Source organism: Rissa tridactyla, chromosome 1 (assembly GCF_028500815.1).
Source record: "Rissa tridactyla isolate bRisTri1 chromosome 1, bRisTri1.patW.cur.20221130, whole genome shotgun sequence".
Lineage (NCBI taxonomy): Eukaryota > Metazoa > Chordata > Aves > Charadriiformes > Laridae > Rissa > Rissa tridactyla.
This window is the reverse complement of record NC_071466.1, coordinates 104,335,605-104,361,084: the sequence shown is the minus strand read 5'-3', so window position 1 is coordinate 104,361,084 and position 25,480 is coordinate 104,335,605. Positions and strand designations below refer to the sequence as shown.

The following is a 25,480-nucleotide window of genomic DNA, read 5'->3' as shown; positions in this document are numbered from 1 at the left end:
GGCAGGAAGCACCGGCGGCAGCGGCCTCCCCCCCCACGCCGCGGCCCCGCTGACAGCGAAGGCAGGGGAGCGGGGCTGGGCCCGGCTCCTCAGAGCAGCGGGGCCGCACCTCTCCCGCCGTGAGGAACCGAGGCCCGGCCGCAGCGTGTAAGGGCATCTCGTCCAGCCCCCGCCCGCCCCGAGCCGATCTCCCTCCTTGAGGTTTCGCGGCCTCGCTGCTCCTCCGGTCTCTGCCCCAGCTGCCGTGCGGCTCGTACGGAGCCCCTCGGGGCTTTCTCGGTGGAAAATGCCCCCCGGCGTGTTTTTGTGAGGCAGCCGCGGGCACTGGGCCGCTCCTCCCTGCTGACGGGCCTGGCCCTCTCACACATCTCGGTTGACGCTTCCTTGCCCAGAACTGCCCGGTGTGTGTGCAGGTATTGCTTGTCAGCGGCCTTCCTGGGCGGGCGTTCAGTGCATCAAAGCATAAACTACCCTTCGCATAATGTGAGCGTGCCTTTGGTTGACAGTGCGATCAGTGCCCAAGTGGACTTTTAAAAGAGTTAAAAAATAGTTATCACACCTTTTCTTTCTTCCCGCTTCTGTCTCAGGGTGCTTCGGTCGCCTCATTGGAAGTGCAGCCGTACGTGCCTGGCTGGTACTGCTGAGGGGTGAAAGCTTCTGGAGCAGGGGGGCTTCGAAAGCAGATCTCCAGCACCCTGCAACGGTCTCATCCATCGCTGCTCGCAAGGCCAGGCAGGTTTTTGTCTCCGCTGGTATGACAGTTTCACAGGACTACAGCCCCATGCGGCCCTGAACTAAGGAGACACAAACGTTGGAGTGGAAGGGGAAAGCACAGGATGCCAGGAAGCAGGGAGGGGAGAAAATTGCTTTGGATACTAGAGAAAAGCTAAAACGACTGCCATTTGCAAAAGCAATAGTCCGTGTTTACATTACATTTTTAAATCTGTCTCGTTAAAATGTCCTATATAAACACTGACAATTACGAACAAATAATACAAGGGCACTGGTCGCCTGTAAGCCTGGGGAGCACTTTACTCAAGGTGGCCAAATATATTGTTCTTTAGACTTAAACTGAAACCAGAGGTTTTGCTTTCAGCAAGAGTTTTCCCAGGCGAATCGCAGCGATAAGGAAGAATAGAAAAAGTCTTGTTCCAACAAACTGTTAGATATGAAATGCCAACAGTTGAAACAGTAGTGGAAGATAAAGGAGATTGTTATATTAAGTCAGTTAAAGAAAAAGAAAATCAAGTCACTGATCTACCCAAAATCGATTCTTTTTCCTATTTATAAGTGAAAAATGAAAGCAACATTAATATTTTTCTGTTTTTCCTGACATGAGTTTTTGTTAAAACTGTTTTTTTTAACAAAATACTGTTAAAAAAAAGTGGTCCAGAAGAGGGCAATATTAACAGCCATTCTAAGACTTAGTATGGACAAATGCTTTAATGTTCATGGAAGATGCTGCGACATTTTGAGAACAGACGGTGGAGTAAAATAAAAGAAGGTGAAGTTAGAAGGCACAAAAGGGTAAAATAAAAGGAGTACATGAGACTGGGGGAAAAAGGAAATGTGAAAATACGAATTTCTAGGAAGTAGGTCCAAGGGCTTTTTTAAAGTAACTTAGAAGAACAAGGCTAAAAAGCATCTTAATGCTGCAGTTACATCATACTCCAAACTCTGCTCATCATTCATGATATTTCAAGAAATACTTAATTTTTAACTCAGTAGATTTCAACTATTTTTATGCTTGTTTTGATGGCAGTTTCATTTGGAATTCACCATAGTATCGGAAATTCTATGCAAGGGCAGAGACCGTTCGATTCTTCCGTAAAACCTTATTGATGAGTTGTTCTGAATGATGGGAATCCTTTGTTTCAACCTTACAGTTTTCTTGAAAATTAATTGAAGGTATGCAGATATACCGATACATTTGCAATTCCAGAAATTGGGGGCACATAATATGGAAAGTAAATAACATTCTAAAGACTGAGTTGTTTTGGTTTTAAGGGGATGAAAAGGAAGACTAGAGCTAGTAGAACTGAAAAGAAATTATTTAGCACAGCTTTTAGAAGGCTCAAAGCACCCATACTGATATTTTCCAGGTAGAAGTCATAGTTGTCAGACTTACAAGCCTGATCACTATCATCACACCATATTTCATAGAATATCTAGTATAAAAATATTACTGCAAAATGCTAGCGAAAATTATTTTAATTTCAATTTTAAATTCGTTTGTTCTCTCTGCTTGCTGCCTGAGTAGCTGTCATAGGCTATAATGACCACGGTGAGGAAGACTCTTAGTTTCACTTCAAGCCAGATTATTTCCATGTTCTTGCTGTAGTGTACTTTGAAGCCTACGTCCTTTTCTTTCTCTATTATATCTATGACAATTTTCCTCCCCCAGGTCTGGTTTTTTGGCAAGCTCCATTCCTGGAGGCCCAATGCAAGAATGAGGCATCAAGCTCAGACAAAGTTCATCTGCTCAGCTGTGCCTACATGTTTAACAGATGTAAGCAGTGAATGAGTCAAGTATTAATTTGTGAGCTGCACAGCTTTCAGTAAATTGAAATACATTTCTGTGATTCTTGCCAGATGAACATATAATCATATCCAAGATACACATTGCCCCTTTGGCATTTGCAAGTCTGAAAAATAATTTCTGGTCCCTTACATGAACCTTAGCTCTTGCCCTTGTTCAATGAACAGTTCCAGATACAAAACTAATCAAGCCAAGAGACCCTTTCCTGCACCAGCCATAATCTGACCTCTGAAGCCTTTACTGGCTTGAACAGTATCTAAAGTAACAAGACCCAGCCCTGCAGTCCTGCCTAATTTGCCTTTGCCTCCCAAACTTGAACATTATTCCTCGCTTTAGGATCCTCCCTCATGCAATCCTGAAGACAAAATCTGTTTTGGCAGATTAGGCCACTTCTTGCCCAATAGCTTCATCAAGGCCTATCTTCTGATTTCCGACATAAACACGCCGGTCCTGCTCACCCAGCCCCTATCTCTAGGCTTTAGCTATAGCTCTGCAATACTCGCTATGCCAGCCCTCCAGCTTAAAGTCTGTTGATACGAATTTACATCATTCCCTAATCATGCTCTGGTGACCTTTACTAAACTCAGCCCCATCTCCTGGCCTGCAACCTCACACTGCAGATGAGCGACTGTCCCTATGAGTAGGGCTGCTGACAGACCCGTACCTAAACAGAGCCATACAGCCCATGCTAATCCTGGATCAGACTTAACCTTCAAAACCACTGATGTTTGGTTTAGCGGGGCCCCTAGCAGTTACAGTACCGCTGCACTACTATTGCTCTCAGTGGTGGTATCACTTGATGCCCATACGTGATCTGTGATCCCCTGCTCCACACTAATTTTGGTCCAGAGCATGTAGGAAATGCAGTGGTTTCTTATAATGAATTTTTCACTTGATGTATAAATTAATTATAGAAAGCATTCAGAGGGACTGAATTTCGTCAAAAAATCACGTTTAAAACTGCTGTTCTCAGTGTTCTTTCATGGTTTACAGAATTATTTCCCAGAACATTTGCTTCGGTTTTTCCCAAAATTTCAAGTTCCTGTGTGAGATACAGCTGTTTCCACTTTCTAGCCTTTCACACCTGAGGCATGGGGTCACAGAGGTAGAGAGGGTGGATGCTGCCAAGAGATGGGCTAAGTGTCAGGACCACTTCCTCAACACAGCCTTGCAAAAAGGGAATATTCCCCACACAGCCCAACACCATCACTTATCCATCATCACATGTCCAAATGCCCTGTGCCCCATACTTCCACCATCCTCACTCTGATCAGCCCCGCTCACACACTTGGACACACAGACACTGCAGAGCTTGAATTCCAGAAGCTTAGAAACAAGGGGTCTGGGTGACGGGCAAGAACAGTGTATGGACCCAGGAACTGAGAGGGGAGGCTGGGCTGAGGCCTGGTGAAACTGCCCTGCAATGCCAATGCTGCTCTGGCGTAAAAGTTACAGCAATCTAGTAAAACCACCACTTTTTTTTTGCTCTCGGTGCTGAAAATCAAAATCACCCCTCTTCCTTCAGTCTCTTAGTTTTCAGCTGGAGCAGCACTTCTCTGAATAGCTAAAGGAGTGCATTTTAAAACCTGACTAATGACAGTTTATCTTCCCTACCGTTCCACTAGAGCCCTATCAATACCAAAGGATCCAGCTTGCCTGCGGAGTCAGCAGTACGAACATGCATTAGCACCAGGGTTATGAGCCAGAGCATGGTATGAATCGGGAATCAGGCTGCTTGCCCAGATGCTGAAGATGGATGGAAAGATCAGAAAAGAAGGGAAGAGGACAGAAAAGTGGGAAGCTCAGTGAGCAGACTGGGAAAAGCTAAGGGACGTATAAGCTATGAAAGCACATATCTACTTGTTATGAACTGAATAAACCCTTTAGTTTAATGTACAGAATGAGACCTTTGGCACTATGGGATAGTTACACCCAGAGACGGAAAAAAGGGTATCTTCCGTGCGTACTGAAATCCTTCCCGCCTTCTATACGTGGAATAATCTTCAGCCATCGTCAAGCCCAAGTTAATTTAACATAATCACTGAGCATCTCTTCAGAATTTACCATGGAAGCCTTATGGTCCTGAGGGGAAAAGCAAGCACTTAGAAACAATGCAATATTATTTTCAAATTTTGTTCTTTGGTCCTAATTTTGAGGTGTTCAGGTTGAATTAGTGTGAGGTCTGGATCTCAAAACTACTAACTGTCACTGAATAGATATTGATACAGGCTACTCTTTTCTGAAACACTACCAGTTGTGCACGCCTTTGCATACCTGACTCAGGAGACCTTGAGGCCTGATTTTCCAAGGCTTTTGGAAAAGCCACTGCTTTTTCAGTGCTTTGACATTGATTCTGTGGCTTTAAAAAGCTGCTGTCTTGAATTTCGAGTACACAAAATCATTAGTCATTTTGGAAAATCTTAGCCTAGATACATATTAAAGGAGAAACAGTGACAACAACCAGCCAACCTTCATAAGGCACTTTCACAAGTAAACAGGCTGATTTCCAAGATTGTGGTCCACCCAGAAGCTCTGTCCTGATGTCCTTCCTAAACTGGGAGGAAAGACACATAGTTTCTTCCAGTCTTTGAAGATGCACGTCAGGAAGTGACCAGGGATGACTCAAGTGCTTTAGGAGGGCAAGGACAACAAAGTCAGGACATTTTTTTCTTGATGCATTTATTCTTCCTCCACCTTAGGTCTTTTTTTTTTTTTCTTGTTTCCAGCAGTAAGCTGTGTGAGATGGGGCATGCCTCCTACTTCATGTCTATACAAGTGCCCAGGTGTACTGCTAGAAAAAAATAATCTGTATAAAGGAGAGGTGCCAGTAAAACTGTCAGCATTCAGAAGGATGAGGAGTGGTGACCTTTCTGCTGTGTGTGATGAGGAAGTTGGAATAAGATTTCATTCAGATGGAATGAAACATGAGGAGATTGGTTTTACAGACTTCATATGTTACATCTTACTGTTTTTTTGTGAAGTGGACAGGGTCTCTCTGATGTTCTGATTAGTTCGGCCAAGAGCTGACTATGTAGGAAGCAGCTTATGACCGCTGTTGTGGTTTGGGCTCAAAACTTGCTAAATAACTTTGCTCCCTCTGAGGTGAGTAAAAAAAAATGGCAGCAAATAGCAAATATTTCCCCTCCTTCTAAACCTGCTGAGTGAAGTACTGTGCTCTGTATTCATTCAAACTTCTGCTTACACACATGAGAATGTTTCCTAACTACAGCTTGCAGATTTGGTCCTCTCCAGTTCAAATTACTGCACACTTGAAGATCTTGTTAGAGCTTAAAATCTGTAGCACTCTGTGAGAACTTACAGCATCTAAAACACATTTAGAATTGAAAAAATACAAGAGAGGCTTCTCTACCACTATTTTCATTGTGTGTCCATAGGAATAGAGGTTGTGTTGGGAAAAATGTGCTGTGTTATTTTAAATAATCGCCATATAGTGATTACTGTAAAGCATGTGCTTGGTTTTAACTGGTCTGATACTCATTTCCATAGAAACAGAGAGAGGATAGCAGCCCACTTGTTTGAACTGTCTTGTAGATTGCATCTGTGTCAGAATGCAGGAATATAAAGCATTTAAAGATGTGGGAAAAGCCTGGGGTTTTGTACTTAGACTTTTTGTTTTATCCCCAAAGCCAAAGAGAACTTCTTAGAAACTTTATTCTGGGAGAAGAGAGTGAAAATGACATCTATCAGCTCCTAATAAATTTACTGGGGAGAAAAGAGGAAGAAGAAGCACTAGGAGGTATAGTGGGGAGATGTGTATATATACGTGAAAAAGTATTTCTGAGATTATATATTTCTGATAATTTTTGTTACTGTGCTATAAATCTTGTTGTGATTTTTTTACTAATAGAAAATTTTAGGCCATCTAACTCAACTGTCTTCTATTATTTCACATTGTTTGTTTATTTCCTAACTGACAGCACTAATTTTATTTGAATTTCCACACTAAGCCATGATATGAGTTTCAAATTGGCAGTTTGGCTGAAGTTCAGAGAAGAATGAATAATACGGAGAAAAAAGAAATTAAGAGCTCAGGTTTTGGCTTTGCTCTTGCAAAGCTTCCATGCAACAACACAGTTCCTGTATTTTTGACACTGTGAAATGATTTCTTTTCTCACCAAGTTCAAAAGAGAGAAACTGTTTGAAGCAGACATATATCTAGCCTGGATTCTAACTTACAGGCTTTCATTTTTTCTTTGGGGAAAAAATGAATCTCAGTCCTGTTGCTCATAAGGAAAGGCTAAGGCTGAGAGATTCTGTAATTCTACATGCTGAACATGTCTGGATTAGTTATATTGTCTTCCAACTATTGAGCATTGCCAGCCTGTAGAAGCTGCTTTCAAGGCTATGGCAAAGAACCACATTTTGCACATCAGGATAAATAATACTTTCTCCCTTTCTACCTTTGCGTTTTACACCAATCTCTCTAAATTTACTATTTAAGCACTACCTCTAGCAGGGAATAGTGGGAATAGCAGGGATTACCAAAAACATTACAGATTTTAGGTTAATGTTGAATAGAAAAGTAGCCCCCATTCGGGTGAAAAAAAAAAACCAAAAAACCAAGTTGCCCTCCTCCATAGAAAGGCATCCCTAAAAGGCAGATATCTATACACAGGAGCACCCAACTCCTTCTTGTGTTGTTATTCAGCCCTCACTGCTTCACCTCCCTGGAGGTTACCTACAACATTTTGAACCTCTCCCAGTTCAGTCATTCCACTTGAAAACTGCCTTTGCCTTTGGGTTATACCTGCACAGTGCCAAAAGCATACCAGACTCATTCCTGCACCACTGGATGGTCTTTTTCGTACAGCACCACAGGGCTAGAAAAAGCAATGTTATCTCATTGAAAAGAGAAGATTCACAAGTTCTCACTAGGCAAACAGACCTTCGGGATCTTCTGATTCAAAGCCTTTCAAGCACGAGTACAGGATATTTCTCAGTCATTTTTTACATTTTATATATTCCTCTGCATTAATCGTGTACTTGTCACAGATCCATTGTCTGCTCGGAGTCACACACAGCAAACTGAGTTGCCATTCTTGACATCTATGTTCCAGGGATCAATTCAAAGAGGAGGAGGTGGCACACTTCATGTTAGAGCTATAGCAGGTGGCCTGAATATGAGATATCTCTCCATTGACTGTACAGGGAGTGAGGGTCTGGCATCTTGAAGCCATCGATCATCTGACTGCACTCACCTGAAGTTACAGTAGATATGTAGCTATGGTAGACATGGCAGGTATGAAGTTAGGGCAGACAAATAAGTTCACTGTAGTCATCTAAACAATTTTCTAGAAGATACGAGTATGGCCCCCAAATGCTTTCTTTTATGGAGGGGTAAAAATCTGTGCTCCTTATAACATTCCCCTGGCATTCATTTCTGCCTTTGGTGGGACTGACCTGTGCCAGCAAGTGCGGGAAGTATTAGATTAAATGACCAGGTATGGCAAGATCAAGGAATAAATGAGAAGAGTAGGCAGAAGACTTCCACAGTTGGGAGACACAGGGCAACTGGTTCAGTTCAGAGGCAAACACTGTCCTTATCTGAAGTAGCCAGAAGAAAGAGCTTCACACACCTGGCAGAGTTACCGTTCTCTCTTCCCATCTGTGTTTGCAGTTGCAGATGCTTCAGAGCTATTCCATTTTATCCTGTTACTTCGGCATCTTTGATCCCATTTATCAGAGTTTGGTAAAACTTAATGTAACGTCCCTGACCTCAAGCAGGTTCATGTGAAACCTGGTTTTTCTCTTATCTGCCCAAGAGTAAGGAAGCATGACTATAATGTATGTGTTACCCAGTTGTTGTTCTGTGTGTAAAGAGAGAGAGGGTGAGGAAAGAAAATGGATTCAGATTCAAACATGAAGTTCAAGCTGGTCAAAGTTCAGTGTAACCTCCAGAAAGAGGTTCCAAAATTTGGAAATTCAAAGCTGGATGTCACCCAACTTCAGTTGGAGCAGGAGGAGAGGAATGGATTTAACAGAATTAGTTTGGTTCTGTCACCTCTCACTCATGGGTTTTTTTTTTCAGGAGAAAGATCAGTGCGAACATGCATGCCAGGATGTAAACAGCTAGATGTTGCCTACCCACTTTATACCCAAGCACAACCCCAGGGCAGAAGATGCTTTCATGCTCTGTTTCCAGTGTTGCTTCTAGGCTTTCTTTCCCAAGGGCAGCTCTTACAGGAACTAGGAAATGAGTGTCTTTATTTATTCTCTTTAGTCCAAATTATATCTCCAAATTATATTTGAAGATGGCTTAGCAGGTTGTAACGACAATTTGTTTGAACTTCCCGCTGGTTTACTTTTCAGTCTTACAAAAGATTTCCGAGAACAATGTGAACTCTCTCAAAGTAACTTAAGATGTTTTCTCACTTTGCAGTGAAAAAGCTTTAAGCAAGCCTACACACTTCAAACTCAGCTATGCTGAACGAGTCTTAAAGCTGAGGGCTGCGATAAGGTGGCGTCAGGCAACCACACGAGGAGAGGAAACAGAGAAAGGGAAAGTTTCTTTTGCAACATGGAAGAGTCGGGGCCGTTTCCTAACACAGCTACTGAAATCCCTCACCCAGAGATCCTGCCAGGCACAGCTGCCAGCTGGGTTTCCCCCGGAGACCTGTGACACCCATGTATAAGGGTCAGGAGCTGGGCTGGAGCAGCAGATTTGGCAAGGTCTGCCATGGGGGTCAAGGAGGTCCGAAGGAGGGAAAGAAGGGAGTGATGGGGAGCACCTCGCACCTGCCTCGGGGAAAAATAAAAGCAGGGAAATGCTGCCACAGGAGCCGGGGGGGTGTGTGTGTAAGTCCGTGACGGCCCTCCAACCACCGCCAAGCAGAAACGAGGGGGGAAAAATAAGTTAAAAACAAAGCCCTCCGCACGGGGTGCGAAGGCGAAATCGCGCCTCTGCGCCAAGAGGGAGGTGCCGGGACCTCCAGCTGCCCGGAGAGGGGTGGAGAGAGCCGGGGGAGGGCGGGCGAGGTGCAGCCGGCTCTGAGTCAGCTCGGCCCGCACGATGTGCCTTGAGGGCAGTGCCAGCCACGGCGCCGCCGAGAAGCCTCTTCCTTTCCCCACCGCCCCCGCGGGCTCCCCTGCCGCGGCGACCACTCGACTCCCGGGGCCCCGCATCGGGACACCTTCCCCCCCACCCCTTCCATCCTCCTCCCGCCGCGGCGGGGGGCGGCTGCGCTGCGGCCTCGGGCAGGGCTGCTCCGCCTTCCTCCTCCTCCTCCTCCCGCCCGGTCCCGGGGCAGCCGGCGCTGCCCCGCGGCGGAGGGCGCCCGGCGGGCCGGGGGTTGGCCGTGCCGCCAGCCGGGGCCGGGCTCCATCATGTGAGGCGGCGGGTCTGGCCCCCCGCCCCGAGCTGCCCTCTCCCGCACCATGAGGGACGGGGACGCGGGGCAGCACCCACGCCGCAGACAGGTAGAGCCCGGGCGGCTCCTCCGCCTCCTCTCCTGCCTGATCCTCGTGTGCGGCGCGGAGGTGGCGGCGCTGGCCGACTTCTCAGGTACGGGGCGGCAGGGCCGGGGCCGGCTAACGGTCACCCGGGAGGCGGCGGCCGGCGCTGGGGGGCTGAGGGGCTCCGCGGGGCTCGGCCGCGGCGGGTGAGGGGGCTCCGTGGGGCTCGGCGGCGGCCGCCGGGGCAGGAGGAGGCGGGCGGGGGGTCTGGCGGCTCTCCCTCCCGGCTGCCTCAGGAGGGGAGCAGCCGTACCCCGGGCACCCCCGGAGGGGCGCGGGCGTGAGGTGCCGGGGCTGCCCGCCGCCCCGTCCTCCCCGGCCCGGAGGCGGACCCCGCCCGAAACATCTGCGGGAGCTGCGTAGTGACCGGGGAGCTGCAGGCACGCCGTGTCCCGGGGCCGGGAAGCGGGCCTGGACCCAGGGGAGCCGGGGGGCATGATTCAGATGTGCCGTAGCAGCGGCAGCGAGTGAAGGAGGAGAGGAAGGAAGAGAGGGTTAAAAGGGGGCTAGGTGGGAAGGGGCGTGAGGACTTGAACCGTGGGCTTCTTCTCAGCTAACGCGCTAGGAAAGCCGTGCGTGAATCAGGCCAGGGCCTGACCAAAAAGTGCGTGGAAGTCCCTGGAAAGATTCCCACTTTTCTCCCGGAGACTTGGAGTCGGGCCCTGCCCGAGCCGTCCTGAGCTCCAGTAGCCAACAAACCCTGTGCTTTTCTCCGCTGGGAGAGCGTTTCGCCTGGTAGCGCTGGGATGGCGAGAGCCGAGGCGCTAGCTGTCATTGGGAAATCCCATCCGTGATCGCTGCAGGGGTGCTGCGCCAGTGCAAAATGAAGTGACTGTCAAAACTGGGAAGGCATCCTTGTTTCCAGCAGAAGGAAGAAGCGATCTTTCTTTTCTGCTTGGGAAACCCACGCTCTTGTAACTCTTCTTGTGCCCCAGGACATCTCCCTGCTATTAGAAAGTTACTTAGAAGAGCAGTTTCTCTCCTTTCTATATTTAACAGTAAGCACAGCATATTCCTGGCAGTTGCAAGGTTAAGGAACTGCCTCGAGGGCAAAAAGCAAACCTTACCCTTAATGAACAGAGCAGAACTTTCCAAAAGCCAGTTGAGTGCACCGGAACAAAGTTTGTATATAATTAATAGTCCAAATGTGTTGTTTTGTATATTAATAGAGCTCATGTTAATACAGTTCGAAATGCTGGTGATGGTTCTGTAGAAACTATTTTCTCGGCAATAGGAGAATACAGTTTGTTATTTTATTATTGTGTCCAACTCTAAGCCTGAGCATTTCTAAGCAAGCAACCACCAAATATAAAGACCAGAGTTACATACTTGGATAAACTACGTTTCTCCTATTGGATTCCTTTCACATGTAAAAGGCTTTTAAATGCTTGCTATCTCATTCTTTGGTGTTTTATTGGCTTAACTGCTGGCTTGTAGATGTTAGTTTTGGAATCACATGGTAGTTCTCCACAAGAAAATAAAATAAATGTTCAAATTTCCCCTTTCAAATAGCCGCTGAGTTAAAAAAATATCCCTCTAGTTTATCTAGGAAAGTTCCTCTCACAGAAGTCCATTCACTCTTCAAATGAAGTTATTTAGATAAGGTTATCCAAGATACATTTCAGAAGTACAGCTGTATCCAGTATTCATTGTGCATTGAAGTTTCTGAATAGGTAGAATGACCAAGGAAAAATCTCTGTCTCACCCCAGAGATCAGTATTAAAAATGTCATGCAGACAAATCAGTAAATAAGATGTAGAAAAGAAAATCAGATTCCAAAATCCTTGCCAGACTGGGAAGTTTCCAGGCCTGAACAAATTCTACTCTCATTTTCTTTTTAATTTTAACATGGAGATCTAATCCAGAATGACAGAAAAGACCGAAATGCTACTGGAGCCTTTTAAAAAAAGGTATCCAGAGCACATGGAGAAGTTTTTTAGCTACTTCAAAAGTAGGTGCTGTGGGCCAGGAACTGTTAGGTGTAGGATGATACTGCCATCCCCAGTCTGTTTAATACCTGTTGAAGAATTACGACAAGGTCCGTAACAGCAGCTTCAAGCTGAGCTTCTAAGAGCTGCTGAATTTCCTTATTTGCTCCCTCCCTCAGCAGGAACAGCGACTTGATTTTTTTTTTTTTTTTTTTTTTCCATAAGCTCTGCTGAATTTACATGAAAACAAATCTGCCCCATTTAAAGGGGCAGCGTCCTGCAGCTGCCAAGGTGCGGGCAGCCCCCCGGGGGATTATCCCAAGGGATGAGGAGCTGAGAGCTGGCTCTCCCCCTGCTTAACCCGCCACCCACACTTTCACTCTTCTGGAAAGGGTCGGCTCTAACCCTGCCCTTATGAGGGTAAAGCTTCCAGGCAGCAGGTCATAGGTTTCCAGGTGCAGCCTGTGTCGTAGCAAAAGGAGCTGAGATCTGCACCTGGAATGTGCCCTGCGCAGTTTCACCTGGCACTGGGAATTTAGGAGTGCACAGAGAATTGGAACGCCAGTTGCTTAAACTTTTCCTCCTTTTTACAGATTTCAGGGTTTTATACTCTGATTATCAGACGTGTGCTTTTTTGGGTCATTGCCTTTTCCCCTCCGTGTGTTTCCAGCATCAGATCTCTACCTCAGCAGCCCAAACTCTCTTCCCCTCTTCCTTCTCCCCCCACCTTCCCAGATGGCTGTCAGATTGCATCAACTGCACATGTGATCTTTGTTGTTCTCTTTATGTATGTATTAAATCATGCTAGCAATTCTAACCTGCCCAGAGTCCATTTGTTAATCACAAGACCTAGCTGCTTGCTTGTAACAACACAAAGATGACCCCTCTTGGGAATTTGTTTGATGTTTTGGAAAGGGGAGCAGGGAACAGTGTATGTGGATAGTGAAGGGTTGTTTGGGTTTTTTTTTTCTTTTTATGTTTGGCTCGTATTTATTTCCCCATTCAGAAAACTGTGATCAATTTTTATGGATCACTTCACGGAACAGGAGGAGTGAAACTAGTACAGTATTTGTCCCTCCCTTTTCATAAGAGAGAGGTTGGCAGCTCTGGCTGGAAGTAGTCTCTCTTCATTTGTTTATTGCAGGTCAGTTGCCATTGAGGTCTTCTTATTACTCCTGCCCTTACAGGATATAGAGCTGCAGGTTGTTGTTCTCATATGTTTCTCAGTCCAGCTTTTAACAATGAAAAAAAATTCTGTTGGTGCTTTTTTTTCCCCCCCCCCGACATTTCTTCACTGTACAATAACATTTTATGAATTGGGATGTGAATTGGTATTTTCTAGGGAGAAAAATGTTCTGAAACAAGATTCCAGCAGCAATTCTAAATCAAACTCTGTGGGGAGGACTGAGCGTTACTGAGCAAAATTAGTTTCTCCTTTTAATAGCAGGAGATATTTGAGGTAAAGTAGTGTTGATACACATGATACTTGAAGATCCACATAATCTATTCTTCTCCAGCAGTTTGGTGACATCGAAGAACATATTTATTAATTGTATTGGTTATTGAAAGTGGAGGTTTGCCCTGAGGTTTGCAGTCCTCTATGTGATTAATTTTTTAAAGTGGAATCCCAAGTGTATATGCCCAAATTTGAAAATGAAAACTGAAGGTTTGGAAGAAGAGATAGAGACTTAATCCACAGTTCTTTCCTTAGATCTTCATGCATATTGGTTTGATCCTACAGCTAGAGAATTTTCTTCCCCTTATGCCTGTTTTTCAAAAGACATCTAAAATCCTTTTTTACCTAAATATTTATGTCCACAGTTTCAATCCTGCTTGACAAAGCTCTATCCTCATGTTGTTTTTCTCAGTGATCACTTGCAGCTTTCACATTTGAGATCAGGTCCCAGACCAGGAGACTGAAGACTGCTGTGAATTTTGCTAATTCTCCAATCTCTGGGAGCCAAAATCCTAAATACTCTGGGCTCCCAGGACACTGGCAGAAGTGGAGGGGGACACGTTTTTCAAGAAATGAAGGCCACAGGACAGCCATTTCCTCACAGCTCCTCTTATATTCAAGGACTGTTTCCCAACACGGGCAAAATAAGGAGCTGGCAAGACCTGCAAACTTATAATACTAGTACTTATATACCTCTTTTAGTGCTATAAAAAGCCTAGTTCTCTGCTACCACTGCTCCTGAGGGGGGTTGGTTTTGCTGGGGGTGGTGGCTGTTGCTTAGGAGCATGTAGCTTCCCGACAGCAGAAGTCACTGCTCCTTCATCTTATCCCTCTGCCCTCCTTGCTGGCAATGGGAAAAGGGCTGCGTTTTCCCCTTGGCTGTCTGTCCTACCCCTGCTCTGCCTCACACCTTTTCCTCCTCTGTGGCAAAAGTGAACTGCCCTCTTATCCTTCTGGAAGCAAATTCCTTCTCACAAGCAGCACTGAAGAACATTCATTTACCTTTTTTATATTTACTTGTGGATATTTTGCATCCGTCCTTTCACTTCTTCCTCTTTTTTTCCATGCTACTTGGAGCTTAAGGGCTTTTGCTTGAACTGGCCTCCTTTGCTCACTTCATCAGTCAATCTCCCTTTCTTTACCTGAGTCCCAGCCAGGTTTTCTGGGCAGCTTTTAAGAAACGCGGCTGTAACCAAAGATCAAAAATGAACTAACTCTGTGATTGCATAACTGGGCTGAAGAATGACTTTCTGGATGTGAACAGAAAAAGCAGCCTGCTGCTTAGGTAGAACCTTTTAATCTTTGTCCGCAGGTGTCAACTTTTCTTTCTTTTTCCAGAACTGTTCAGACGGCATTGCTTTAAATCCATAGACTTGATCTTCTGACCCAACAATGGAAAACAAATGGATCTAATGAAAAAGCAAACTAGTTCACCCAAGAAATACAATCTGATCTTGTGGCCTTTCTGCATTAAAAGTTTCCATTAAGTTCTGTGGCACTCGCCCATCCCCGATTCCCCCAGGCAAAAGGAAAGCAAACAAATGCTTCAAGCAAATGCTTTGTTTGTAATAATGTGGCAGGATCAATCATGACCAACCACAATGATGCAGAGGTTTTTTTGTTGATTTTGTGTTGGTCAGATAAAATCCTGTATAAATTTTCTTGAGCCTGTTCTGTTGACTCACTGTGGCAAGTGGAGCTTGTCCTTTGACCAGGATATTTAAAGAAGTGCTAAAAAGAGTGATGTCAATGATGCCTTTTCTTGATACCGCCTTGTAAATGTCAAATGCAAATTTTGGTTGCTTTGTTTAAAGAAAAACATTTTGTTTTAAAAACATGTTTCAGTAATACGGGAGTTAAACCTCAAAGTCTGCTTTAAGGTTTTTTAAACCGGAGCAGGTTTGCATCTGGGATTTGTTCTGCAGAACAAGAGAGGTGTGTGTCAGAAGGGAGATTTTAGTTTAGATCGTGCTGCTGAGATCCAAGGTTTTGTTTCAGGCTTGTCTCTGCAGTTCTTGCTGCTTTCCTGAGGAAGTGTAGCTTATGAAATCCCATTTTAGGTGTGTATTTTGCCTAACATTTTTGTTAAATCCACTGATCAGATTTAATCATCCTTGTTAGAGAAGTTAAAGCTTTGGTCCTATTAAGTTCCTACATGTCTTGTGAGCATAAGCAGCTAGGCCCTACTGGCATCCCCTCAAGAAAGGATGCTGCTCCGGAAGCTCTCCCAAAGTGAGTTAAAGCGTAGTGTGATGCCCTTGCCCCTACAGCAGATGTTGGGAAATTCAGGCATGAGACACAAACCTGTAGGAAACTTGGCTTGCTGAATTCCAGTGCTCAGACACCAACATGGTTGAGTCTATCTTTCAGATTCCTGTACCTTTGGGGCAGGAACTCCCTTTGTTTTCACTGTGCAAATTGCTGGCACCTGACACATCATATGTTATTTTTACTCAAAATAAATAGCAGAGATTAGCTCCCTGCTGCCTTTCCTATTCCATTTGCTACTGATACCCTTCTTAGTAAGACAGAGCTTCCAGACAGTCTCAGCTTTATTAGAGAAAGGAGTTGCAGACCTGTTCCAAATAAATACTCAGATTTTGATGGAAGTGTCCCCAGACAGAGAAAGCACTGTTTGACCAGTCACCAGTTATCAGAATTCTGTCATCTGCCAACCATAATCTACAATTAAAATTGAAATATTTTGATATATTACCAAACACAGAGAAAATAGTGTCTTAAATGGAGCTGAAGAGCAGAAGGAGGCATGGTTGCACCTTATTTGTTCAGCCTTGGTGAGTCATTTCATCTGAATTTCTATGCGTTTTAGGAGTTTTGTTTCAAAGGTCTATTGTGTGGCTTCTGGCAACAAATTAAATACCAGTGATGTTTGGCTCTTAATTTAGAATTAATTTTAAAGCATCACTCATAATATAAGACCTGATTGAAAGCATGTGGAGGTCACTGGAAGGATTCCCAAGGATTTCACTGGGCTTTGGATGAGGGTCTCAACCCACAAATATCTGTTTATTTTTCTTCATTGTGTTTATTCTTGGATGGGAAGACAAGCATTAATTTTTCAGAATAATTTTGCAATTTTGGTCTTTTCATTTCTTGAGGCTAAAACTGAATTGGGGACCATGAAATGTTGTCGTAAAGGAAATCATCAGGCTATGAGGGTAAGGTGGGGGGTTTTTTGCTTTTGTGGCTTGGACTCACTGTGCTATAAGGCAACATAACACTGCAGATATGTGAGCTGCCAGAGGATGGGCAAATTCCCTGACCTCTAATTTATCTGATTTTTTGAGTGTCAAGTATAAATGGGAATATAAAGAAATGCAGAGTTTGAGTCAGAGTTCTGTTTCCAAATGAAACCTGTATTGTGTTTTCTGAGGAGCTGGCAATGAAGAGCCGCCCCTCTCAAGTTTGCATGGAGGTTCAGGTTCATAAATTCAAGTTTTCAAAGAAGTATTTTCCTCTAGTCCCTGAGGTTCTCCTACTTGCAGTCTTTGGGAAGGTCATAACTTTGCTGTCTCTTGGGCATAATGATTCACTCATTCTGTCTCCAGAAGCAGTTGCCGCCCGTTGAGCCTTTCTCTTGTTACTTTGTGTTAATGACGCTAGAAGATGCTACTCTGTCTGTAATCAAAAGAAAAATTTATTGGCAAGGGCAAAAAAGAGCCTTACAGTCTTCCTTAAAAGTGTTGTACCTCCTGTCAGCATCTTAGGATAGGAGGGAGGAAATCTTCCTTTTCTACTGTAATAGTTCCAGATTAAGTCCCAGGACAAGTGGCTTCATGGAATAGCTGAGAGAACTATAACTGACTGTAGTGTGGAGTTTACTACAGACCAAAATCTTTGGGGATCAGTAATAAGTTGCCTCTTCCTAACACGAGAAGGGAAAAGGGAAATAAAAAGAGAAAGTGAGTGAGAAAAAGGAATTGCATAGGGATCTCTCTGATTTCCTCATAAAGCCATTGGGCTACAATGAAAATACGCATCACTAAGAGAAAACACAAGGGAATGTGAAACTGTGGAGCTGAAGGAAACAGAGAACAGCCTCCTCAGGATATGAGAGAGAATAAGCATCTGGTCTGTGAGTGCAGGATTCATGGATTTTTTCCACTCTGCAGAAATTTAATACACATAACTGCAAGTCTGAGCTGAGTTGCATGGATATGAAGAGGTTATGTGGTTCCTGGAGAAACAATGTCCATTTGGCATAACCAAAAAGTTACAGGAGGTCTATATTTTCTTCATGATGTCTTGGTTCTGTTTTTCTAAAAAGAGCTCATGGCTTGATTTCTTATGTGTGCTGCTACTCACTGAATAAACCCTGTTCGCATATTAGAGTTTGATGTGGTTTCATGCTGAATTATCTGCTGGTTACCTGGGTCCTTTCTCTGGCTTAAGTGTGACCAAGCTCTTGCTTAATTTGACCCTCAGATTTAGCAGACAGTGAGAGTCAGGTTCAATAAAATGGTTATGATCCAAGTTAGGATCCATGAGGTTTGACTATGATGGAAAAAAAAATAAGTGAAACAGTTTCCTTAGGAAAGTGCACACATTGATAAAGCAGCTCATGGAAAACCTGAGTGAGGTCTTCATCACTGATGCCTGCTTTGATTGCCATACTATCTCAAAAGCATTTTCACTTTTAACTTAAGCATTTTTTTATTGAAGGCTTAATCCTTCATCTGTCAGTAAGGCCAGTGAAAACAAATTACTCCATTAGTAGCAGTCTGATGAGCTCTCTAGCGTATGTATGCTGTCTCTTCAGCAGCGAGTGGACTTTTATTATTAGTAAGGTGTTGAGTTGGAAGTGACAGCTCTTGTTTTGACCTGTCAGCTCAGTGTTTAATTTTCATGAAACTTGTAGGAAGTTTATTTCTTTGAGTTCTGTACCCCTCAGGTTTGAGACTGGCCATTGAGTTTAAAAGTTGTTGAGTTCAGTAAGGGAATGGCAGATGGACTGAGGTCATGATCTCATAAGCTTCATTTCCTTTAGAAATGGTCAACTGAAAACTCTGAAGGTCTGATCCTGAGAAAAGTAACAGCTTTGGATGCTCTGAAACCAATCTAGACGTTCCGAAATGGAAAGTTTTTTGATGGTTGCTAGCTTATAACCGTAACTGGATTAGCACTAGTTTTTCTAAGTGAACATCCACCCCCACGTCAAAAAGGTTTAGATAACATCAAAAATACAATGATTGTGCAAAAATTATTTTCCTTGCATGGCAAAACAGCTTTTCATACCATCTCCTGCAGTAAAAGCAAAAGGATAAAGTTAGTAGGGTAGCAATCACTAGTAAAAAGTATGAGTGTTGAGAGAAATAGTAGAAAAAGGCATACTGAAGGAAAACAAGCAATGGAGGGAAATAAAGTCAAATTAGTGACTGCAAAAAAGCATGTATTAAGCAAGCATACATTTTTATGTGTATCTGCTGAGTGAAGCTGTTATGCTCTTTTCTGAACAGTAATTAGAATAAACAATGCTTCTGCCTAAGGGTATTTCTTATTGATAAAAGACCAAGTCTGGTTAGAGTGACTCAAACAGTATGCTTACAACGCACTGTGATGAAAAATAATAAAATGATGGGGCAAGAAACACAATGTTGTGAATTTTAGAAACAGTGTCTTTCCTGGATAACATTTTGCCCTGTGTCACAATTACTAGTTCTAAAAGAGAGCTACCACAGAGAGAACTTGCAGGCAACCGAGGTAAGAGACTAAAGAGAATTACAAGAGGCAGATCCTTGCTTCTGTGAATGGAGCCAAATAAGCACTGTCACATCCACACACACAGCCCGGCTCTGAAAGCAGTGATTATGCAGAAGCCCTGAACAGCACCGTGTGGTGTAGCTGCCTCTAAAGACCAGTGGAGGGGATGGCAGAGGGGATGGGGGAGGAAACTTAGGGGTTGATTTCTCTTCAGTGCTTCCTTCACAAACCAATGGAGAAAATATTGCTGGAGAAGTACTGCAGCTGGATCCCGAATACCAATAAGTATCAGATTGATGCTTCTAATGGTGTTTGTAGTAGAGTTTATCAACAATTCTGTTATCACCGCATGAGATCTCTTCCTTCAACCTTGCCAATTTTGCTTGTGCATTTTTAATGACTCTTGGCACAATTCTTCATAAAACTGCGGGAGCTGATGTAGATTTACCGAATGGATTAGCCTTCTGGGACTCCCACAACAATATGCGTGCTATTTCAGTCTATTTTGATCTAAAATGGATTTGTATGTCTTTAAAACGAGCTAGCAAATTGCTGTGCTAATTAAGCTAGATTGAACAATGCACAGGAACTAATATTACTAAATCTATATATGAAGGCCCGATTCTGAGAATCCTTGTAGGCTGTGTGCTACTCAGCTTTGGGCTCTAAAAATATTACATTGCAAAGCTGTTTGCTTGCCAACAAGACATTACATCAGTCAACGCTGAGATTGCATTTAATATGCGCTAGGCATTCGACTCACAGCTTGAAATGCTGTTCTCCTTGATGCTTCCATATGGTGAGGTTCATGCCAGTGCAGTGAGGCTGGACAGAATATACACATTTCTTCTTTAATGCTGACAACTGAAAAAGGGCCTTAGAGCCTTGTGTTAGCATCCTCCGCCATCAGGAATGAATCCAGCAAATCAGAGTACCCTGTACTGTCTTGTGCCATGTGTGGGAGTCACATCTCTTGACTGACTGCTTCCAGGCTTTTTGGTAGTCGTATTTTTTTAAACTGAAACTTTCTAAGTTCCAAGTTTTTCAGTGTTTTTAAGAGAAAAAAAAATATCTTTCCACTATTTTCATTCCGTCAGGTTCATTACTGCCATTATTGTTGCTATTCAAAGCAATAATGCCAGTTGCGAATGTTGAGTATAAAAACTATAAGCTTTTAAGAGCCCTGTTTCACACACAGAGGTATCTATTCACTACCTTTGCTCCTTCAGGCCAGTTATTTTTGTCTGTCATTGTTATTATGGTTTATGAGTCCTCCTTTGCAACAAGAAATGATCGGTAAGGCTTAAAGCTTTGTTCAGCTGCTCAGCTGCAGTGTTTTGTGTGTTTTTCTGGTGCTATGTTTTTTTTGGTTGAAGTTCTTTGTCAACACAGTGGATGCTGTGACTAATTTGGCTAATTCTGGAAGAAAGGATTATGCTTGAATTCTGTATTGATGTTTTGAGTCTCAGTAGAAAGTTACAATGAGTGAGTAGTCTGGGTTATGCAGACAGTTGGGTGGGATGATACCTTCTGGCCTTCACATCAATGGGATCTGTTTATTGCCATATGATTCAGGCTTAACTTCTGAGCCAGTCTGTAACTGGCTTGTACAGGATTTTGTATGCAGAGCACCCCATACATTGCTTATGAATGTGTGTCTTGGATAAATGGGAAAGCTCCTAGTGGAGCTTTCACACAGAGGCATAGAGATGTTATTGGGACACTGCAGTATTGCCAAGTTTTTCTAATTTAGACAATTCTCACAGCAGTTGACTTTTTTTTTTTAGTAATGTTTCATATTGTTTTAAAGAAGAGTGACATTTATTACTTTTGAAAAAAGAAAGAGGAAATCTATAGCCCTCCTTCTTTCAGAATAATGCTTGAAAAAGCGACTGCTGTAGCTAAACACCACCTCCCCCTCCATCATCCAACAACCCAGAAAACAAAGAGAAAAAACCCCAACATTAGGTTTAAAACATTAAGTCATCTAAGGTTTTTTATAGAGTCTGCTTAAGATTCTGTTTCCCCAGGGAAAGAAACCCCATAACTCACAAGTCCAGGTTTCCCAGTCCAGGGGCATGAACAGCCATGACCTGACTCCATCCACGTTGGGGTGCGCCGTGGTTGTGCTCCAGGCCTCCCTGTGCCTTGCTTTCCAAGGGAAGGGAATCTCCTCATGTGCTGGCCGGAGAGAAGCTAGCGAGTAGTTCCCTGGCATGCAGGGAACCCAGGCTTAGAGGTGTGTTGTAGTCCAGGCACAGTCTCTAGCTCCCCTATTAGATATTTAAAAAAAAAAAAAAGTTTTCTCAGAATTCACAACGAACAGATATTGATTAATTAAACAAATACAAAACGAGAGATTCTGAACAACAAATAGTGCCCTGAAGTGCCTGTAGCTTGGGTGATGTGCTGGGACGGTGCCTGAAAGTGACACAATCCTGCTGTCTGATTTGGACGGTGACACAACCCCACTGTCTATTTTGGATGACCTGATTTAACTGTGCCAGCTGAGAGAAATGCAGAAAAGGAAGCATGCCTCAGAAAGACTGACAGACCCATTCAGCTGTTACAATGCCCTCTCTCCTGATAATCATGGCTGTTATTAATTGTGGAGATAAGAACATATTTTTCCCCTAACCTTACATTGTCATTCGGCTAAACTTGCTGCCTCAAGGGAAGTGTGGTTTTGTACAGAAGTTGGCAAACAATATAAGGATACTCATGGTCTCAAGAAGATGAAGCTTTCTACCGGGGTGACTACAAGGCCATGCTGCCCAGGAAAGGAGGGAAAACAGCTGCTCAGCGCAGGAAGGACATGGACCTGTTCTAAGTGAGTCCAGAGGAGGGCCACGAAGATGCTCAAAGGGCTGGAACACCTCTCCTACGAGGACAGGCTGAGGGAGTTGGGGTTGTTCAGCCTGGAGAAGAGAAGGCTCCGGGGAGACCTTATAGCGGCCTTACAGTACCTGAAGGGGGCCTACAGGAAAGGTGGGGAGGGATCTTTATCAGGGAGTGTGGTGATAGGACAAGGGGTAGTGGTTTCAAACTGAAAGAGGGGAGATTCAGATGAGATATTAGGAAGAAATTCTTTCCTGTGAGGGTGGTGAGGCACTGGAACAGGTTTCCCAGGGAAGTTGTGGATGCCCCATCCCTGGAGGTGTTCAAGGCCAGGCTGGATGGGGCTTTGAGCAGCCTGGTCTAGTGGGAGGTGTCTCTGCCCAGGGCAGGGTGGGTGGCACAAGATGATCTTTAAGGTCCCTTCCAACCCAAACCATTCTATCATTCTATGAACTGGAAGCTACTCCCCCCTGTGCAAGCACTGCTCTGGGACTGAGGTGAGAGGTGGCAGCTGCCAAGAAAACTTTATGCCCTCGCTGAGCCCCATCGTTTGGGTGGCCACAGGGCAGGCAGTGCCCCGGTATGTGAAAATGGGCCAGCATGAGGAGAGGAAAGAAGCTGGAGTTTTTCAGGGAAGAGCAAGAGGAAATCATGACTTTTCCGAGTGGGAATTCTTTCTCAGCATGGGCTGTGATCTGCCCAGTCGGCAACACTCTTCGCAAAGGGCTGACTGCTCCACCTGTGTCTGCATAGTCTGTGTGTATAGTAATAAAAAATGCCGGTTTACGTGGTCTGCCATGTGAAACGAGCAATTTAGATACTAGTACGTCACCACTTCTCTTATCAGAGAACATTAGGTTTCAGCCAATTTCCATTACTATTTTTATCCTTTATTGTGTGCAAATACACAAGGATTTTAATAACAGCAGAGTCACTTTAAATGCGTCTTGGAAGGCCGGAGAACATGATGTCTTATTTTCACCAGTCTGTCTAACGCTATTTTTACAAGTGAAGCATATTGCTTATACAGAATCAGAGCAAGTTTTTTAAAAAGGCATTTTTTTAAAGGATTGAATAGTTGCAATTGTTGGAGAAAGGTGCTTAGATACTGGATTAGGAATTTGCAGGATCAAAGTAGCAGTTAAGATGCCAGGGAACTCATCCAAATCACAACATAGCTGATATTCTTTAGGGAATACTGGGCTGTTTTGTATACAGCACTCTTGGCTCCAAGTAACTTAAAACCTGAAGAATTGAAATGATTACAAATATCGGGCTAAATCTTTCAAGGTGTTGAGTGCCCAAAACTCACGTTGGGCTGAATGCTCTTTTACACTGCGGCCCTTTATGCTATGATGGCACCGTCAAAGGTATTCAGCAGCAGTAAATGCCATCGGAGGCCCCTTTACAGTAGGGGACCATAGCAAAATCGCTTGGGTGCAATTGGGCATTCGGCCCATTTTCCTGGCAATACTCAGCACCTTTCAGGAGCAGGCTGACAGAGGAGTGGCTCCGGCAGGAAAGCTCAATTATTTGTGATCTCAATTACACGGAAGATGTAGGGGATGGATTTGGTTTGGATTTTTTGTTGGGGTTTTTTTTGTTGTTTTTTTTTTTTTTAACCTGTGAGACGCCATGGGGATTTCTGCTGGCTGGTCTCCTTGAGATCTAGACTGCAAATACAGGGCATGAAATTCTCTCCATCCTGATTTTAGTGCCAGTGCTCAGATTGAATTCAATGAGGTGAGGAATTCACTTGCATCTTTGCTGCACTGGAAGGTGCATCTAGCTGACTCCTGTTCTCTCTTGGACTCTGGATGAGGAACAGCAAAGACAATAGCAGAGCAGGCTTCCCCTTTCTCCAAACTTAGTAATTGATAGGGGAGCTGAATTTTCCTATCCAGTTGCACAGCTGGTGCTGGGAAAGATGCCAGAGAACCAAAATATTTTATTTTCATATAATTTACTTGGAATACTTAAATTTCTATTTTAAAAACCTTTTTTTAAATTGTTTGTCTTTGGTGAAAGGTTTGAAAAGAGCAAAAGGCGTGAAAATTAAATGGCATGAGCAAACTCTTTTTCAATATTTTCTTTGAGAAAACTGATTTTTTTTAATTATACAAAAAACTTGTCATTCTAGTTCTGATTCAGTCACTGAAACAAGAAAATATGGTTTGTGTGGTTTTGGTTTTTTTCGATACACTTAACAGTAATAATGTCACCACGGTGGGGGTAAGCAAGGCTTCTGAGGAGAAGATACTAGCTTTTGTCTTTCATGAGACCAATTATATGTTTGTAAAAGAGACAAAAATTATAATTTTTGAAATTAAAAAGATACATATGTGCCATGGTTTCAGCTGGGATGGAGTTTATTTTTTTTTGCTAGCAGCTGGTGTAGTGCTATGTTTTGGATTTGGGATGGGAATAGCGTTGGTAGTGCACTAGTGGTTTTGGTTGTTGCCAAGCAGCCAAGGCCTTTTCTGCTCCTCACACCACCCCGACAGTGAGTGGACTTGGGGGGGCACAAACAGTTGCGAAGAGGCACAGCCGGGACAGCTGACCCCAACTGACTAAAGAAATATTCCATGCCATATGACGTCATGCTCAGTATATAAAGCTGGGGAAGAAGAAGGAAGGGGGGGACATTCGGAGTGACGGCATTTGTGTTCCCAAGTAACCATTAGCGCGTGCTGGAGCCCTGCTTTCCTGGAGATGGCTGAACACCTGCCTGCCTATGGGAAGCAGTGAATGAATCCCTTGGTTTGCTTTGCTTGTGTGTGAGGCTTTTGCTTTGCGTATTAAACTGTCTTTGTCTCAACCCACGAGTTTTCCTCACTTTTACTCTTCTCATTGTCTCCCCCATCCGAACTGGGGGGAGTGAGCAAGCGGTGCCATGATTCTAGCTGCCGGCTGGGGTTAAATCACAACAGCATGTAATCATGGTCTCAGTTTTAAAACCTCTACAAATCTTTTCTCAAATTAATCAATGGAGGCTCTTAGTGCTTTCTCATTACTTAGTATGTTGGCCTTGGAGAATTTTGTTCAGGTTTTTTGACGTGAATGTGGATGAACTTGGTGTTCTAGAAGTTGGGAATTTATTTTAGAGAGACTTATACAGAATTTAAAGCACGTATAAAAATAACGAAACTATTCAAATATAGTTATTGTATGCACATTAATAAAAAGTTTGGTTAATAGTGTAAGAATTAGAAAACAGATTTGCTTTGATCGTAGTATATTGGGTTGTCATAAAACTCATGGGGAAAAAAGTGGGTTTGGGTCTAATTTCCATGTGTTTGTGGATGAGAGTAGAGAAAGGATATTGCTTTGGTTGCAGACTGGTATTTTGTATCCTTTATCTCTCCTGTTCCTCATGTCTATTCTTCCCCTTCACTTAGAAGACTTTTCTGCTTAAAGATAGATTTCAATCAAGTGACGGAGTGGTAGAGATATCAAAGCCATGTAAGTATAGGTGAGGAAAGTTTTTGAATTAGATTACCTCCAATAGTTTCCCATCACAATGGC

The 25,480-nt window shown here is 43.8% G+C and overlaps 1 protein-coding gene and 1 long non-coding RNA gene across 5 annotated transcripts in view; both read left to right on the top strand.

The window, feature by feature from the left end:
• The first annotated feature begins 44 nt into the window (after positions 1–44).
• On the top strand, positions 45–6,412 carry LOC128907298 (uncharacterized). Of its 3 annotated transcripts, none has more exons than XR_008465559.1 (3): positions 45–413; positions 588–1,908; positions 4,165–6,412. It is a non-coding gene; the product is annotated as an uncharacterized LOC128907298 (long non-coding RNA). The 3 variants fall into 3 exon arrangements; XR_008465553.1 differs by having other exon boundaries at positions 588–2,509; XR_008465558.1 differs by having other exon boundaries at positions 45–483; positions 588–2,509.
• A 3,195-nt stretch (positions 6,413–9,607) lies between these two features.
• Positions 9,608–25,480, top strand: part of EVA1C (eva-1 homolog C) — a 41,381-nt gene continuing 25,508 nt past the window's right edge. For both annotated transcript variants that reach the window (XM_054184371.1, XM_054184365.1), the window contains exon 1: positions 9,608–10,061. In XM_054184371.1, coding sequence (XP_054040346.1) covers positions 9,935–10,061 — 127 coding nt within the window. In that variant the 5' untranslated portion in view covers positions 9,608–9,934. The remainder of the gene's footprint in view (positions 10,062–25,480) is intronic.